Source organism: Taeniopygia guttata, chromosome 2, assembly GCF_048771995.1.
Source record: "Taeniopygia guttata chromosome 2, bTaeGut7.mat, whole genome shotgun sequence".
Classification (NCBI taxonomy): domain Eukaryota; kingdom Metazoa; phylum Chordata; class Aves; order Passeriformes; family Estrildidae; genus Taeniopygia; species Taeniopygia guttata.
Window position 1 is genome coordinate 23,108,645 of NC_133026.1, and position 18,117 is coordinate 23,126,761.

At 44.5% G+C, this 18,117-nt stretch overlaps 2 protein-coding genes across 2 annotated transcripts in view; both read left to right on the forward strand.

Moving 5' to 3' along the window:
- The window catches only part of CDK14 (cyclin dependent kinase 14), a 399,376-nt gene that overhangs the window by 345,264 nt on the left and 35,995 nt on the right, over nucleotides 1–18,117 (forward strand). The window lies entirely within an intron of this gene.
- Nucleotides 581–4,200, forward strand: FZD1 (frizzled class receptor 1). Its single transcript, XM_030264654.4, has one exon. It carries the CDS (start codon nucleotides 597–599, stop codon nucleotides 2,352–2,354), a length of 1,758 nt encoding a protein of 585 aa, XP_030120514.1. The 5' UTR covers nucleotides 581–596; the 3' UTR covers nucleotides 2,355–4,200.

Genomic DNA, 18,117 nt, shown 5'->3' on the forward strand with positions numbered 1-18,117 from the left:
GGTGCGCCGCTCAACAGCTTCCAACAATCGTCATCACCGGGGAATCCAAAAACAGCCCCGGGACAGCCGGGACCGGCGCGCTGCCGACCGGCACGGCACGGCCCCGGCCCCCCACCACCCCCCGCCGCGGGGCCCCTTCCCCAGCGCCGCCCCCGCCGCCTTTGTGCGCGGCGCGGGGCAGCCCCCGCCCGCCTGCGCCCGCCCCCGGGTGAGGCGTTGGGAGACGGTCCCTTACGCAGGAAAGTTCGGCGTCGGTTTCAAGGCTCCTCCCTCCGGTGAAGCAGACTGCGGGGCGCCTGGAAACCGGTCGGAGGGAGCGCGGCGCGGCGAGGCGAGGGGCGCGGGCTCGAGGGGCCGGCACAAATGGTCAGGCGGCGGCGGCGGAGGCGGCGGCGGCGGCCGTAGTCGGAGGCGCGGGGACGCTGCCGCCGGAGCGGGCAGAGCTGCGCGCTGCGCTCCGCGGCCGCGTGAGTGGCGGCCGGGGCTGCCCCGTCCCTGCCCGCCGCTCCCTTCATGAGTCGCAAGTTCGGGCCGGGAGGAGCAGCGGCGGCGGCGGGGCGGCGGGAGCCCGGCAGGGCAGGCGGCACCGACTGAGCATGGCCGAGCGGCGCGGGCCGGCGGTGAGCGGCGGCGGGGAAGTTGGCAGCGGCCGGTGCCCGCGGCTGCCGCTGCTGCTGGTGCTGCTGTGGGCGGCGGCGCTCCCGGCCGGGGGGCAGCTGCCGGCGTCGCAGTACAACGGCGAGCGGGGCATCTCCATCCCTGACCACGGCTACTGCCAGCCCATCTCCATCCCTCTCTGCACTGACATCGCCTACAACCAGACCATCATGCCCAACCTGCTGGGCCACACCAACCAGGAGGACGCGGGGCTGGAGGTGCACCAGTTCTACCCGCTGGTGAAGGTGCAGTGCTCGGCCGAGCTCAAGTTCTTCCTGTGCTCCATGTACGCGCCGGTGTGCACCGTGCTGGAGCAGGCCCTGCCGCCCTGCCGCTCCCTCTGCGAGCGGGCCCGCCAGGGCTGCGAGGCCCTCATGAACAAGTTCGGCTTCCAATGGCCCGACACGCTGCGCTGCGAAAAGTTCCCGGTGCACGGGGCCGGCGAGCTGTGCGTGGGGCAGAACGCCTCCGAGCGCGGCACCCCCACGCCCGCTCTGCGCCCCGAGAGCTGGACCAGCAACCCGCACCGCGGGGGCGCCGGCGGCGGCCCGGGGGGCGCGGGGCCCGGCGAGCCCCGCGGGCGCTTCACCTGCCCGCGGGCGCTGAAGGTGCCCTCCTACCTGAACTACCGCTTCCTGGGAGAGAAGGACTGCGGGGCGCCCTGCGAGCCCGGCCGCCTCTACGGGCTCATGTACTTCGGGCCCGAGGAGCTGCGCTTCTCCCGCACCTGGATCGGCATCTGGTCCGTGCTCTGCTGTGCCTCCACCCTTTTCACCGTCCTCACCTACTTGGTGGACATGAAGCGATTCAGCTACCCCGAGCGGCCCATCATCTTCCTCTCGGGCTGCTACACGGCGGTGGCCGTGGCCTACATCGCCGGTTTCCTCCTGGAGGAGCGGGTGGTCTGCAACGAGCGCTTTTCCGAGGACGGTTCCCGCACCGTGGCGCAGGGCACGAAGCGGGAGGGCTGCACCATCCTCTTCATGATGCTCTACTTCTTTGGCATGGCCAGCTCCATCTGGTGGGTCATCCTCTCCCTTACCTGGTTCCTTGCTGCTGGCATGAAGTGGGGCCATGAGGCCATTGAGGCCAACTCCCAGTACTTTCATCTGGCTGCCTGGGCTGTGCCGGCCATCAAGACCATCACCATCCTTGCCCTGGGACAAGTGGATGGCGACGTCCTCAGCGGCGTCTGCTTTGTGGGCATCAACAACGTGGATGCCCTGAGGGGCTTCGTGCTGGCCCCCTTGTTCGTCTACCTGTTCATCGGCACCTCTTTCCTGCTGGCTGGCTTTGTGTCCCTCTTCAGGATCCGGACCATCATGAAGCATGACGGCACCAAGACAGAAAAGCTAGAGAAGCTCATGGTGAGGATAGGCATTTTCAGCGTCCTCTACACGGTGCCTGCCACCATCGTCATTGCCTGCTATTTTTACGAGCAAGCTTTTAGGGAACAGTGGGAGAGGAGCTGGGTCACGCAGAGCTGTAAGAGTTATGCCATTCCCTGCCCCAACAACCACAGCGGCCACCACCCACCCATGAGCCCCGACTTCACTGTCTTCATGATCAAGTATCTCATGACCTTAATCGTGGGCATCACTTCGGGCTTCTGGATCTGGTCTGGGAAAACCCTGAACTCCTGGAGGAAGTTTTACACCAGGCTCACCAACAGCAAGCAGGGCGAGACCACGGTCTGAGACCCCTGCTTGCCAGGCTAGGGGGATGCGGGCAGGCAGAGGACTGAGGCTCTGCTTCGGGAAGCAGCTTCTTATCCAGCCTAGGCAAACTTTTGGGACTGCGAGTGGCTTCCACAGGCGGCGGGGAACGGAGGACGAGCCAGGGGGACCCCCAGTGCCTGGGATCTCCAGGCTGTGCCCTCCCCGTGCTGCTCGGGCTGTCTCCTGTAGGAGCTGAACGCACTGTCAAGTTGGGGGAGAGGGATGTAAATAGCCTCTGTAAGATTTTGTAAGTATATTTGTATTTAAATTACAAAAAATCTCACTTTTTCTTTAATTATTTAGGACACTTCCAACCCGTTTGCGGATTTTACTTCCTCGCTTATCCCGCCGCTTTTTTTTTTTTTTTTTTTTAATTTAAAGGAAAAAAAGGCCTTTTGGATTTTTATTTGGTAGGGCAGGATGGGAAAAACTGTAAGATAATCGAAAACAAACCCCCTTCTTTTCCCCCACACAGGTTTTGTAATGGCTTTGCTTGGAATTTCAGCTGCATGAGCAGGAGGGCCCGGAGCGGGGCTGCGGCCGGGAGCGCCTCCTGACCCGGTTGGGGTCCCGGTCCCGGCTCCGGCCCGCCCGCGGTAGCTGGAGGTGGGGATGGGGAGGAGCGCCGCTTCCCGCTGCGGCCCCGGTCCCGGCCCCGTCTGGGGAGCACCGGCCCCGCCGGTCCCGTACGGGGAGGACGGGAAGTGCCCGAGCGCGGCGCAGGAACGGCGCTGCGCCGAGCCCCGGCCCCGCCGGCCCCGCCGGGCCCCTCTGGGGGCACGAACAGCCCGCCGCGCCCGCTCCGTGCGCGGAGAGCCCGCCCGGGCCGGGCTTGCCGGGGCTGGCCGTGCCGCGCGTAGCTCAGGAGCAGTCGGCCCGGTTCGGTGTGCGAGTTGGGGTCCGCACCGCCTGCACCTGTAGCACCTCCGATGGCCCAGGAGGTGGATGGAGAGAGAGATACAGCGAAATTCCCTCCTGCTGGGGTTTTTTCCTAAGCCCACTTCACAGTGCGGGGGCGCCCCGCGGGTGCTCCCACCGCCGCCTGCCCCGGTGCCTCCCGCCGGGCTGCTGCCGGCTGGGGTCAGCAGGATCAGGAAATACGGGCTCCGTGAAAAGAGCTTCATCGGAATAAAACGCAGCATTCAGTTCGGGGCTTTTGTTTGTTTCCTCCCTGCCCCCTAGTTATATTCATACTCCAGCTCTTCATATGGGAAACATTGGAGCCATTGCCATTCCTCTGAATTTTAATTCATTGATATTTAAATCATTACACATTTTGAGGGTGTGATGATTTTTGCCAGTAGTAAAAACAATGGGAAGGAAAACGGTAAAGCAGAATGCTTGAGCACTCTGGTGGGATGTGAGACCTGAAAGCCTCTGCTGTCTTTTTTCCCCTCTTTTTTCGGTACAGAAATAACATTGCATACTGCAAGGATAAAATATCATGTGTGCAGTATATCTGCTACATTGTATGTTCCTGGGTGTGTGGGATTGTGCTTCTAATACATTAAAAAAGTTAAAGACGAAATTGTAACTTTCAACAGATGCATTTGAATATGTAGACCTCTGTACGAAAAACAGCAGAATGCTTCTCTCCTGATTGTATTGTTTTAAACTTTTTTTAATATTACAAATGCCTGTATTTAGGTTCATAAACATTATCTATGGCTACCATACCCTGAAATGCAAAATTATTTTAATTTGGTATGCATTTATTTCTGTTCATTATCACAAGATCATCTATATTTATAGAGGAATAGAAATTTATATATATTAAATACCATATTTTTAATTTCTCTGAAATAAATTGAGGTTTTGTACAAAAGTAGCTTGTCCCTTTACATATTCCTCTAACTTATACTATGTGAAAGCAGTGTATATACTACAAGATGTGTGGGATTCCTTTTTGCTTTTCTTATGCTGAGTTCACAGTAACAAGCTGGAATTCAGTGTAGGAATTCATTGTGCATTTTGGTTTTTATCTCTGGGAAGGACTAGATTAATCCTTCAAAAGAAGTAATGTAAACTGTTCAAGATCTCTGACAGGATATGGTCAGTGGTGTGAAATCCAAGAAGAGATCTGCTATATGGCAGGAGAAGAAAGAAGCTTACCAGTTCTTTTTGGTGGGTTTGGTGGGGGTTTGTGGGTTTTGTTTTGTTTTGTTTTGTTTTTTTGATTGCAGAAAAGGGTTCTCTCAACTTAGCCTTTCTTCTCATTTTCTTTTTTATTAAAAGTTAAAAAAAACCCTCAGTGCTTAAAATGCCACTCAAATTATGTTGCAATATTGTCAGAATGTTTTAGTGAGTAAAATAGTTTTATTTCCTGAATTTTGACTGTTCGGTTAATCCAGAGTTAAATGTTCACAAAAGCATTTCAGCTTTATGGAAAATACACACATTCTTTAACCTTTCAAGGCAATACACTTTTTTCTTTTTTCTGTAATTCGTTGTTTGAAGTTCCATTCAGTAAGTGTGGGTTTATTAGGAAAGACTGGTTTATTCTCAAACTTGATTTTTGATTTTTAGTGTTACAAGCTAGTAAAGCATTTCATTCTGTAGATCTGGAGGCAGATACAAATTATTTTTCCCTTGTTTACTTTATTCAAATTGTGATGCATAAACAGCCATAGAGAAGTAAGGGAAGCTTAACAGAATTTCTCTAAGGTGAGACAAGGGGGCAGAGTTTTCTCATTATTTTAAAATTTGTTCAACACAAGCACAGTTCCGGCTTTCTCAGATATTTGGACATTTTTCTCAATTTTTTCCCTCCTGTGGTGGGGGGTATTTTAGCATTTAAAATTGTGCTGGTCAGCACTCTGCTAATGACCTGAAGTACAAGCCATTCACTTTCATTGCAATGGAATTGTTTTTGTCAGTGTATAATTACAGTTCAGCCCTTTCGGCTGATCTGTTTTCTTGCAACAATGTATGTGATATATTTATGGGTGGGAGAACACATTTAGTTATAACAGAGATGTTGAATTTATGGTAAAGGTGGTGAAGACCAATTTTTAAACATACTTCTCAGAAATGAATAATGGAATTTTTTCTACAAGTAAAATGTCAGTATTCATAGTTAATGATTTGCAGCAGATATGGATCCCCTTCAGTTCTCTGGATTTTTATTTTTTTTTTTCAGAACTAAAGCTCCATGTTCAATCTTGGTTCTTTTAATAAATATATTAGAGAGTGCAATATGCTCATAAATCTGTTGAAAGAGCACCCCCTGCTTTTTTGTTGGCTATTTGGTTTGCTATAAAAATTTTGTTGCAGTTTCTGTGACCCTTCACAGGGCAGTAATTTGCAAAGGTCACAGTCATCACTCAGTGCTGTGGCGCTGTCTGTGTGGCTCATCCACCTTTTTATATCTGATTTCTCAACACATAATGGTATTAAAAATATACAAAGATCTTTTGTATGGGTCATCAGTAATGATTTACTGTTAAAAAGAAATCTGTCCATTGTTCCAGGGGGTTTAGATGGGGATTTTTACAAAATAGTCTGGGTGATTGATGTGCCATGGTTACCAGAGAAAGTATCAATATACAGTAAGTAGAAAGTACCAGTATACGAAGAAGCCGTTTTCCCTGCTTCTCTTGTCCCTGACAAAGTCAATATAAGAACAAACCTGGTACAACTAAATTTTTGGGACTGAAGTTCTTAGACATTCCATATTCATCAGCTTTGCTTTCTCTCGTGGGATGTATTTATACCCTGAAATGAAGGGACACTCAAAATCACCATTCCCCTGCAGAGGGGCTGTAGCCTGAAGAGCTGGGGATGTTGATTTACTGTTCATCCTTCAGTAACAGTAATGCTCTTTAATGTAGTGGCAAATTTGTGGTATTACAATGAAATTATATGCTGTTTCCATAACAGATCCCATTGGAAGGAGTAGGATTTCTGGTTTGTTCATATAGTAATGCCCAAAATTTCTAGTATATGCACATATTTGTGTGTGTTTGTGTTGTGTTTGGTTTTGGTTTTTTTTCAATAGAGGGGCAAGACAAGACTGAAATCTAGTGGCGCTCAAATCGGCCCTCTGGATGATGCCCACCCTTCTGCTGCCATCCCGTTTGTACTTTTAAAAAAAATTGTTACTCAAAGGGATGGTAACTAGGTATGAGAAGAAACTGCTGTTTATTTACATGATGAGTATTTTTCAAAATAGGCTATGGGCTAGTATCTCATCAGTCTTTTTCCAATCCCAGTCATGAGACAACTTCCAGATTGACACTGTAGTCCTTTCTGAATGCACCCTGAAAGTGACCAGTGAAAGTAATCCTGAGTTTGGCATGACACACTTCAAAATTATTGAGAGTACTCAAGAAATTTACATTTGTGTGACATCATCTTCCACTCCAGTGCTGCATGGCCTCAAAAGAGCTTCAGCTAGCAAAACTCAAGACAGAGGAAGAGGTGCTAAGTCAAGCGTTTAAATGCTTACCTATAAAAATAAGGAAACTGAGGCACACCTCTGTTTTTATCATTAATTAACCCTCTTAGTGTTCAGGCACTGGAATTGCATTTTATTTGATAGGTGTTTCCAATGACAGCACTACATGACTGGCAATACTGTGCAAAATCTGAATATCAGCCTCACTGTCCCGTTTAATTCTAGATTTTATTGGTTGCTGTTTGCATTGCTGGACCCAGAGCATCATTGTTCTCCATGTTGGGCAAACTTGGAGTCAATGGATCATATGGATTCTGAATTCAAATGTTGATTCAAAAATGCAAGTCAATAATGTGCTTAGACCCCTTAGAAGTGCAAGTCGCTCTCGCGTCCATAGCTGTGAGAGTTTTTCATATTTGTAAATCTCTTGCCTCTGTTGTTCAGTTGAGCTGTAACTCTTAGGCAATGAGTCACACTCATTTAGAGAAAGAGAACTTAGTTTTTCTTGCCTTGGACTGACCCCTTTGCTGTTTCTGTGTTTACAGCATAAAAGAAAAATGCTTTGTTCTGAAGCTGCTGATCAATTTTGAAATAGTACTTTAATAAGAGTAGTAATTTAAAAATGGATTAGCAGGTTTAGGAAGCAAGACTTGTCTCACAGCTTAGGCCTTGGTTTCCACAGTTTAATTTTTAGAAGTCTACAAGCATTTTAAGATGTGAAATAGCTTCTTAAGGACAAACTAAGCATGTCAGGATTAGGTCCTGGACACATTGCAAGCATTAGGAGCCCCATATTCATTCATGAATGGTGTTAAACACCATTACCACCCAGCGATGGTGTTAAAGCAGACTAGATAAGCCCTGTAAGAAAAAAGGAAGGCATAATTGCATTTATATGCCAACTTAAATTCATTCTGCACCTTTTGTCATTTGAGGTCACTAAATGGAGAAGCAAATGTAATTTCTGTCATATGGGAGAGATTTCAGTGAATTAGCAAAACAGACCTTAATAAACAATATGTAATTGAAAGCGTAACATCTTCAAAATAAAAGCAATACCACTTTGATAGTTCAGTTGTAGACAATGCTTTAAAAATATTTAAATACTTTAAAATATGCTGAATTTGTAGGCCATGACAACTGTGTTTCATATCCCAACCTGTGTTTATTCTAAGCTTCCACTGTAACCACATCAGAGAGTCTTCCAGGCATGAGGTCTTGCCCTTGTTTGCATTCAAATCAGCAGCATTAAGTTGCTTATCTTGAGGTTGAGTAAATAAACTCTAGTTTTCCACTCAGACAACACTTAATGAAGACCCAGACCCACATTCAGCTGCTGACCTCTTATGAAGTGAGGCCCCCACAGGCCTTGTCTTCTCACTGTATCCTAAAGGCTTTGTTGCAGTGTGTGAAACATGTTTGGCATGATTGAACTTCACTAAGGTGAAAACTTCACAATAACCATTAAATTGATGTAAACATGTTACATTGGGAGGCTTCTGTCAGCCATCATGTAAAATATTTTTGATGGGTTGTCTTAGAAATAACTTCAGAAGTGCTGAAGTAATAGACTTTTATTTGCAATTAGCTGTCATTTGGATGGTTGCATTATCAGTGGTCTGCAGCATTTAATAAGGTGTTACTCTAGGCTAACATAGAATATTACCCCATGTCAAAAGTGCAGCACATTCGGTGGAATTTGTCCTCCTTATGGTATCACCAGCATCCTTTTGGGTGAAAGAGAAGGGGTTTTTTTGGTGGGGTTTTTTTTGGGTTTTTTTTTTTGGTTTTGTTTTTTTTGTTTGTTTTTTTTTGGTCTAGTTCTAGTATATCTTAGCTAATATTAATTACTTGCTGCAACACAAAATTAGAAATATTTATGGGGTAGTTTAATGACAAAGACCACAAGAAAAATGAAAATGTCCTGTATCCCTCAGGGGGGATGACTTGATGCTGTTTTGTTGCATACTTGTTTGAATAACTGTTTTACATCCTGTGACTCAGTGTTACTCTCACTGACTGTGTTTACCTGAGACTGAAAGTATGGCTCAATGATGCTCTGTCATGTTGTCTTGTTCAGGTTAAATGCTAATGCTTTGTTACTGGTAACTTTGCCTGCTCCACTGCCACTACAGAACACTACAGAAGGGCACGACTGCCAGCCACAGGGCTGTGCAGTCCCTTTGAGCAACACAAGATAATGCCAGCGCCCACCTGGCACCTTGCCCACCTCTGGTTCCATGCCTGTAGCTCCACTGGGCACTGGTCTGTCACTCTCACTCAGAGGTAGTGTTGGCTTTTTCCTGCAAACTCCACCGATATCCTCCTGGCAGCAGCACTGCTGAGCCTGTGCTGAATTGGCTCATTTTCCTGGCTGCCCAAGCCGTGTGCTGGCTTTGTTTCCCCCCCACCTACCTAGGGTGGAGACTATCCTGGCAGCTCTTAATCCCTGCATTTGATGGAGGAATTTACGGGCAATATATCCCATTACAGCATCCCCATCCTGCTGTTGTACTGCTCTCCTGCATGTTACTCTCAGGTAACTCCTCTGGAAGTTTCCTTGCTCCAACTATTGTCAGAACATAACTTGGTCAGATCTGCATTTATTGTTGAGAACTGACTGTGCAGTGTGCATCACGTTCATCACAAAATCACTGCTGTTCAAACAGAGAAGTTACTCTCAAGGTGTTTGACAGTTTATTCATGACATTTCACTTTTAAATACAAGCATAAATACTGTCCCAAAGCTCAAGAGCTGATCTTGAGTTAATACTGAGAATACAGAGTGGGCAGGTAAGTATTTTCCAGTTGTTCAAATTAAAATATTACTGCCCATTGTGGTAAATTCACTCCATGTGAAATTGAGAAGGAAAGGCTGCAACACACCTTTATGATTGCCTTCAGGAAAATGGTGTTTCATTTATAGCATGCTCATCTACAACTGCATCTAAAGAGGAAATAATAAAAGGCTGACACACCTCAAGGTGGGTTTCTCAAAATATTTCTATGAATTAAAAAATTGCAGGAAAACCAGCTCATCCTAAAATCAGATTTTGCAATTACTCTTGTTAACTTCTCTTATTTTTTTCTAAAATGGTGAAAGCTTTGCTTTTATTTTCTGTGAATGGGGTGGGTAATTAGTCTCTTCTCAGCATGAAGTTGTCTCTTAAAAGACTGCAAGTAGTTTATTTATTCACTTCTTAATTAAAAAAATAGCTATTCTAATTCTGAGGGAAGTAAAAGAAAATTTTGCAACTGGCCTAAAGGTTTAGCATTTTGTAGGATTGGGCACTTTACTGTTAAGAAAATTAATAGAAGCAAGTTATAAGAAAATGGATTCTAATCAATTCCAGTAAAGAGCTGCAACTAGGATGATTTAACTTGGTGTCTGAGCACCACCTCTATTGAAGCAGTGACTCTTGAAGGGGGAATAACATGGTCTGACTCCATGTTGCAGAAGGCTGAATAAATTGCTTTTATTAAACTAAATTGTATTACATTAATACTATACTGTACTAGAACTGTATCATATTAAAAATATACTAAAAAAAAATCCCATGACTGTCTGGAGACAGTGACGACACACCTTTGACCCAATTGGCCAATCAATCCAAACAACCATCACTGATGCCCAATTAACAAATCACTCTTCAGTAAACAATCTCCATAACACATTCCACATATGCCAAACAGCAGGAGCAGTGAACAGAGATAAGAACTGTTTTCTTCTTTCTCTGAGCTTTCTCACTGCATCTAATAGCTTCCCAGGAAAAGTCCTTGGAGAGAGAATCATGTCTCTCTCTGTTTAGAGAATGTGAATCCCACACACCTTCACTTCCTAACACAAAGATTTGCAGTTCTGCAGTGGTGAAGCTCTCAGCCCATGTGCGACAGCAAATGGGGAGTGCTGTGCTGAGTGCTACTAAGCCTGGAGTCCTTGGTGTTTTGGGGCTGCTCTCCCCAGGTGTGAGGACATGGGGGAGAGAGATGGAAATCAGGGCCTGGGTAGGCAGCTCTCTGTGGTGTGCAGGCAAGGAAAAGTCAAGAGAGGAGGAGGGACTGCAAAGGGGAGAGGCATTAGGAGATGGTTGTCAGCACAGGCCAGGTTTGAGAGCTGGGAGCTTGTAGCAGTGCAGGATTTGCGCCTCTCTTGCCAAAGGTAGCTGAAGAGCACCATAATTCAGATGTGGGAAGGGAATGGCTTTCCAGAGCATGCAGAAACCATGGGCAGATCCTCCAGCACATGCCCCAGAGTCACAGAAGGTGGAGGCAGGGAAACAGCTTGTCTGGGTGTTTCAGAATACAAACAAGACAAACCTTCTTTGTTGCATTGCAGAAGAGGGGACAAGCAGAGTGGGCTGCAAACCTGGGGCTGAGGCAATGGTGGGATGGGGAGCAGGGCAAGGTGAGGAGCCCAGCCAGAGCCAGCTTTCTCTAGATGGCAACCATAAGGCTTCCACAGGTTTCCCTGGATCCTGTTTTCCACTCAAGATTAAAAATCTCCCTGCAGGGAAAAATGGAAAGGAAATTGTGTGGTAGGCTTTGCTATGTTTCCAGCTGACTATTTCCATAGAAGTGGGTAGCTGGGCCCAGTGTTTCTTGAGCTGTCTTTACAGTAAGAGTAAAATCCCAGCTCTGCTGAAGGCAGCGGGCAGTTGTGAGCCTCCCATTGGCCTTCTGAGGGCTGTAATTTCATCTTGGCTTCAAGATGCATTAAAAAGTGCATGGAGATCCTGAGAACAGAAAAAGGGAAAGTCAAAAATAAAGATTTTTTTCATCCAGAAGTTGGTTATAGTGCTTATTTTGTTTCATCAGAATTCAAAATGTTTTCAGTGTTTTTCTGACCCTATTTATTATAACCTATTTATAACCTATTTATTAAGGTTATATAGCTACAATCCAGGGACAGACATTATCTAAGCATCTAAGTACTTCAGTACCTCAGTCCTCTGTTTTGTAAAAAAGATTAGTTTCTCAAAAATGATCAGTTACCAAATACTTGTTTTGATTTTAGGGTCCTTAAAAAAAAGGTAATAATCTCTATTTGAGATGGGGTTACTTTTACTTCTGTGTATGCTGACAGTCTGAATGTCTAGCAAGTATTTCTACTATCATTTGGTTTTAAAATTCTTTGTAAAAGTCACATGTTATATTTTCTCAGAAGTGTTGTTTTCTTGCAGCAGTTCTGGAAAAGCTTTTCTGTCGCAGCCAGCAAATGGATGTGTACAATTTGTAAAGGAAGCCTGAAGAGCAGGCACAGGCAAACTGCAAAACAACTTAACTTGTGGAATTAACACTTCACGTTGACACCCATTAAAAATATTCAGAGATTGACTCAGCCTGCCCATGTTGCACAAATAACATGCTTGGCTCTGAATGATTTAAGATCTTATCTGCTCTCAGCACAAGTTCACTGCGGAGGGCCTGATCCTGTTCTCATTAACCTACAAAGGAGTTTTGCTGCACACTTCAAAGAGAATTACATGAGCAGCATTTGCAGTGAAGCACACATGGTTCCTGTATCTTTTCCCTTTTTTCTTTCTCTTTTTAAAAAATTATTTTCAAAACTACAACAAAAGAAAACAAAACAAAAAAGTAGGCTAGGAAGCAGTCAAAATAAAGCTGCTATCTGTTGAGCCCTGTTGTTGCTTGAGAGCTCTGCTTGTTTGGAGTTCTTAAGTGCAAATTTAGAGTAGAAACCAGAAATAGCTGAGAAGGGTTTGGTTGTATTTGCAGCTGAGTACCCTCCATTCCCATCATCTCTGAACTGGGAGCCTTGCATGGCCCATGGTATTTCTTTGCAACTTGCACAAGTATTTGCAAAGATGTGGAGCAGAGCCGATGTGTGCAGCCACTGATAACGTATCCATGTAAACAGCAGTGCCTGGGGGGTCACTGCACACAGCTCCTCCAAGCCCTGGGAAGGGAACCACGTTCCTTCTTTGTTTTCCCTGTGCACAGCTTTTGAAAAGGAGACACATATGGAGGAGGGATGGGATAGAGCAACCACTGGGGATTTTGTTTGGTTTTCTGTTTCTTCCATGCTGTCATATTAAGTAAGAGAATGAGTTCACCCATATTTTGCCCTTATGGTTTTATTGCTTTGTAGAAAAAAAGCCTTGTGACTCTACAAAGATGCTGGATCCTTTGGCAGAGGGAGCAGCAAGCATGTTGCTCAGCCAATCAACACACTTCAGGTGTTTTAAAACCCCTCTTTGTGGTAGAAGGGCATGGCACTCCAAAGACATCACCCACCGTGGTGTACAGCAGTTGTGCAGAAGAACCATCCCTCCTGTGGAGGCCAGAGAGGCTCTTTGTCTCTACTGTCCCCTTTCCTCCATCTCCAGGCCACAACCACAGCATCTGCCTCAGTTCAGATGCTGATCTCTGCTGCCCCTGTTTGCCCGTGAAAAAGCTCAACAAGATCATCTGCTGCTACCTGAAACCCAATGGTAATGAGATGGTGACAAACTCAGGTAATTACTCCCATTGTTTCCCAAATTCAAACCTTTAGACTTCAGAGGAGATTGATTTCTCAAAAGTGATGCATTCCCATTTCCTATTCTCTGAAGCTTGCTTACCTATTTTCAAAGCTATGAAGTCATGCTCTGTGGGGGATGCTCTGTGCTGTCCTGGGGGAGCAAACATGAATGAGCTTGCTTCTTTGAGGGATTTTTCCCCCCTGCCCTACTGTTGCCCTGTTTGATTCTCAGTCAGCCTTGCCAACTACTCCCCATGCCAGAAAATGGTTTCCTTACCCCCATGCTGAAAACACCCTCTTCCCTTCTGGCTGTGGGCAGGCATCTCTCCAAACTGTTTCCTTCTCACTTTGGCAAGTCTTCCAACAGAGGAATAAAGGCAAATGACATGTGGGGACATGAAGCTCTGTTCTTTTCTCCACCACAGCTATCTCAGTTACTGGAAATTCTGCTGCTCTCCAATGGGTCCTGATGAGTGTCACCATCTCAGCCTGTATCACTCTCCACAATTATTTATTGAAATGCAGTGGGAATCTGTCTGCAGTTCAGGCTTAGCATGCCAAGCAGACTGAAGTTTTGGGTCCACATGTCTGCTCTAAGGCCAACAGAGTGGAATAGGACTCAAATTTTCTGTATCTCCCTTGTATATCCTGATAAATAGGTTATTCTGTGGGTGCATCCACTCTTTTTTCACAAAGAAAATGCTGGGCATCTGAGGTTTCTCATAATGCAAGATGGGAAGAAATCTAAAATGGAAAAGTTTCTGAGGACAGGTAGGTGACCTGTTTTCCAAGCCTTACTAGCTGACCTCTTTTAGGTTCTTAAAGAAACCTTTTTGAAAGACTGTTTGGATGGTTCTGCCCTGAGTTCCTCCGGTGAGCATCATCAGGGATGTTCATGGGGAGGCTCAGAGAGCCCCCTAACTACTGGTGTGAAGGCTGGGGGCAGCAGCCTGGCTGTCAGACACCACAGTGTGCAGTAGTTAATTGGAAATGCTGCAGGGGTGAGCAGAAATGAGCCCTGCCCTGCTGTCTCTCTGCCCTGCCAGATTGAAAAGGATGTAAGGAAGGACAGCACACAAATGTGACAATAACTAGTTAAAAAAGCCTTGATGTTCTTCTGTGGTGTTCCTAATGGAAAAGAATGATTTTAGATAATCACAAAAACATGTCCTGTGGCAAAAAGCAATCCCTGCTACCTCTGAGTCTGTTTAGAAGATGACATGCCCTTGGAAAATGCTTCAATAGCCACCAAAATGCCCAATGCATGTTAACGATCTAACCAATAAGTTATAGGTTCCCTTTTTTTTTTTTTTTTGATTCATTGAAGAACATTGACAAAACTGCAAACATATGTTTCTGCTGCTAAAGCTTAGCCTTATCACAGTTTGAAAATGTGGAAAATCAATTACATGCTTTGAATTGCTCTCTTTATTGCTATAAAAGAATTTCTTCATTCTTTCAGGATAGTGTACACTTGGTAACATCTACTGCTAACAGGCTGTTAGGACTTTCTGCTAAATTAATACACTACAAGTAAACTAAACAGAAGGCCAGTGGAATGCTAAACATCCACTTTCTCCTCTGTTGTGGCTGTGCTGCAGCTTGGGAACCCTCAGCCTTGTTGCTACAACATCTGGACAACATTTGGGGCTGTCTCTCAAGTGCACGGGTGTGCACCGCCGGTGAATTTTAACTTTCAACATCTCTCTGCCTCTAATCTATATTTAATGTTTCATGACTAGTAGTCAAAGAAACTTCAGCTAAATATCAGGTTGGAATGAAAATGATCCTTGGGAAAACACGAATTTTCAGCATTCGCCAGCAAAGTATCTGTGACAGAGACATTCCCTGGAGATTTGTAGCCCATTCTCTCACAGTAATAATAATTAAGACTCGTGATTACTGTGCCCACATAATCAAAGATCGCTCCATAAAATGTAGTCCCTAAAGGGCCGAATTCCCGGCTTCTAACTGAATGTCAGTCAGAGGGATCAGCACCCCCAGGGATCTGGAGTCTTTGCTTGCCCTTTTCATTACCGTGTTGTTAGCATTGTGTTACTTCATATTCTTCTCAATGCAAATGAGTAGGTAATCATGTGTAAATCGTGCCCTCCAGAAGGCACATGTAGTGAGGTTTTTTTCCCCAAATCTACCACAGGGATTTCTCACATGGAACATAATTACATCTCTGCCATATGGGCTCATTTATATTCTATTACAGGTTAAGCTAATACGACTCAGAAATATGTTAAAAATACCTCAAAGTATTTTGAGCGCTGTCAAAGCACTTGTCATTTCTTTCTTGCCTGTTTGATTGTGAATGACTTTATATTTATTTAGAGATCCACAGTGCCAAGTAGCTTCAGAAAAAAAATATCAAACCAGTCTGTGTTGCCCAGTGTCCAAAAAATACTTTAAATTCTCTCATTAAATCCTTCTCCAGTAATGGCAAATAGGTGGGTGAACAAATGAGACAGAAAAGCCTCTAAGACATATTTACCTGCAGCAACACCTCAGTGGGTTTTCGATTTCCCAGGAGGAAAGAAATGTCCATTTCAGTCATGTAGTTTTATCATCATTTGGCTGGATCAGGTGTTTGGTGTAATTACACTGTCCTAACAAAGCTATATGTGCATTTTATCTATTATAAAACTACAAACTTCTCTGCCCACAGAGGCAGGGCTACTGTGGAAATAATTGTTGCCTAAAAAGTTATGGTAAAATAAGAATAGGTTATCTTTAAAACTGGAGCCTGAAGGTTATATGATATTACTGAAGGTTATATGATTTTTTTTCCGAAATGAGGTACTAGATATGAATATGTTATTTTCCAATTTCAGTGAAAATGTTTCATGTCACTATTCAATTTTATTTGACAAGATTTTTTAATCATTATTACTTCACTGATTTTTAAAACTAATACCACTAACCTCTCTGGATAAAGTCTGAGTCTACTGCAATCAATCTTAATTTTATTGTTTTAACTCATACATTCAGTATTTTGCCCTTTGAAATTTGATCAGGTTTCCTTTATTCCACTAGCTAAGAAGGAAGCATGTAGAAAGTAATACACAGATACAAAGATTAGGGCAGAGGATGGGAGAGGACCTCATTAGACTTGCACATGATACTTCAGATGATATTTTGCAAAAGCAGTGACTTGACTTTTGTTCCAAAGAGATGCTTGTAAGAAATTGGACCAGTGTTAAAAACAGCAGCTCTGTGTATCCTATAACCAGGAGATAAAATTCAGTCCTGCTTTAAAAAGTCCTTTGAGGTTTTCAGTGATGGAAAATTTTATGTAGCTATAAAATCCATTCTATAACTATGAAATAAATTTTAGTAGCTTTCTAGAACTGAATAATATATTTCAGAGTGTTGCAAGAAAGTTCTTGCTTTTTTTATTTTTTTTGCTTTCTGATTTTATTATATGATAGCATAACCTTTTAGATTATTCAACACTTGAATACTAAACTCAACCTTTCCTGAATGCCCTTTGCATGTTTTCAGAGAACAATAATTCTTGCTAACACCTTGTGCTCAGACTTCTGTGAAACTAAGTATGTAAGCAACTAACATTAAGTGTATAAAAATCCCCCTTGAAGTCAGACACTTAGGTATTTTTCTGGATCAAAGTCTAGAAGCTACACTGTCTGTAATTGTGCAAGCATGTCAGACTCAGAGGAGAGTTTCCATAGAGTTTACCTTGTTCTTAAAAGACCTCTTTCAAAATCTGCTGAAACAACAGGGTTTTGGTCAGAGCTGTGCACTGGTCATTGGATAAGAACAGTCTGACTGTTTTTACTGTAGGAGAAAAATTCAGTCCAGCTATGAGTTTATTACCCAAGAAGAGTATTTTTCCAGCCTTCGAAATTCCTGAAGCAATGTAAAGGACACTACAGTGACTTCATACGTTGAGGAAGCATTAAAAAAAGAGTGGTCTCCTGGGTTGTAGAACAAAGAGAAACAAATTTCAAATCTCAGACTTAGCTCCATTAACTAATGTTTTAATTTATCAGTCATAGATATTTGATTAAAGAATCTGCTATACAATTTCTTTTGCAAGTTCTATGGCCCTGATTGTGTAAAGGCATCCTGTGCCCTTGGAAAAAACAATCCCTCCTTACACGGACCAAAAAAGGTGTTCCTTCACACAACAACTCCACAGCTTGTTTCTTTTTTCTTCCAGCAGGGTTTTTAATTTTCATTCCACAATTTTATTTATTGTAAAATAGCAGTGGTCACTGTGCATGCTGCACTGAGATTGCTGCATGCATGTCGTGGCTTTATGCTCATCCCTGGGCATTCACCACTGCCCATTGCTGCAGCTCGGTTGGAGTGGTGGCACAAGGTGACAGGTGTCCTGACATCCCCATGTCCCACCATGCCACCAGCAGGGGCAGCAGAAGGGGGCACCAAAGCAGGAACAGTATTCCCAAATATTCTGGACAACAACCTTTCCAAGAGAGGGAAGGACTGCTAATGTGCCCTCCTAGAGTTCTCCTTTATCAATTGTATGCTGGAAGCAGCAATTGCATTGCATATGTATATATGCATATACATATGCATTATATATTTGTCAGCCATATGTCAGTATGTCAGTATTTTCCTCCAGAACGTGGGCAGCCGTGGATTTTCAGCAGAGATATCTAGCTGGTGCTGCATGTGTATGCTCAGTTCTGTGTTCTGGGTGAGGTGTTTGTTTGCAGTCAGTTCCTGGATGGGAAGTTCTGGCCTGCACTGGAAATGGATGCATTTCATCATGCATATGATTTTCAGGAATAGGCAAATCAAGAGCTTTTGTATGAAAATTTGATTCCTAATATGATGTTTTAAATAAATTATTCCTGGATATTTAAATCATC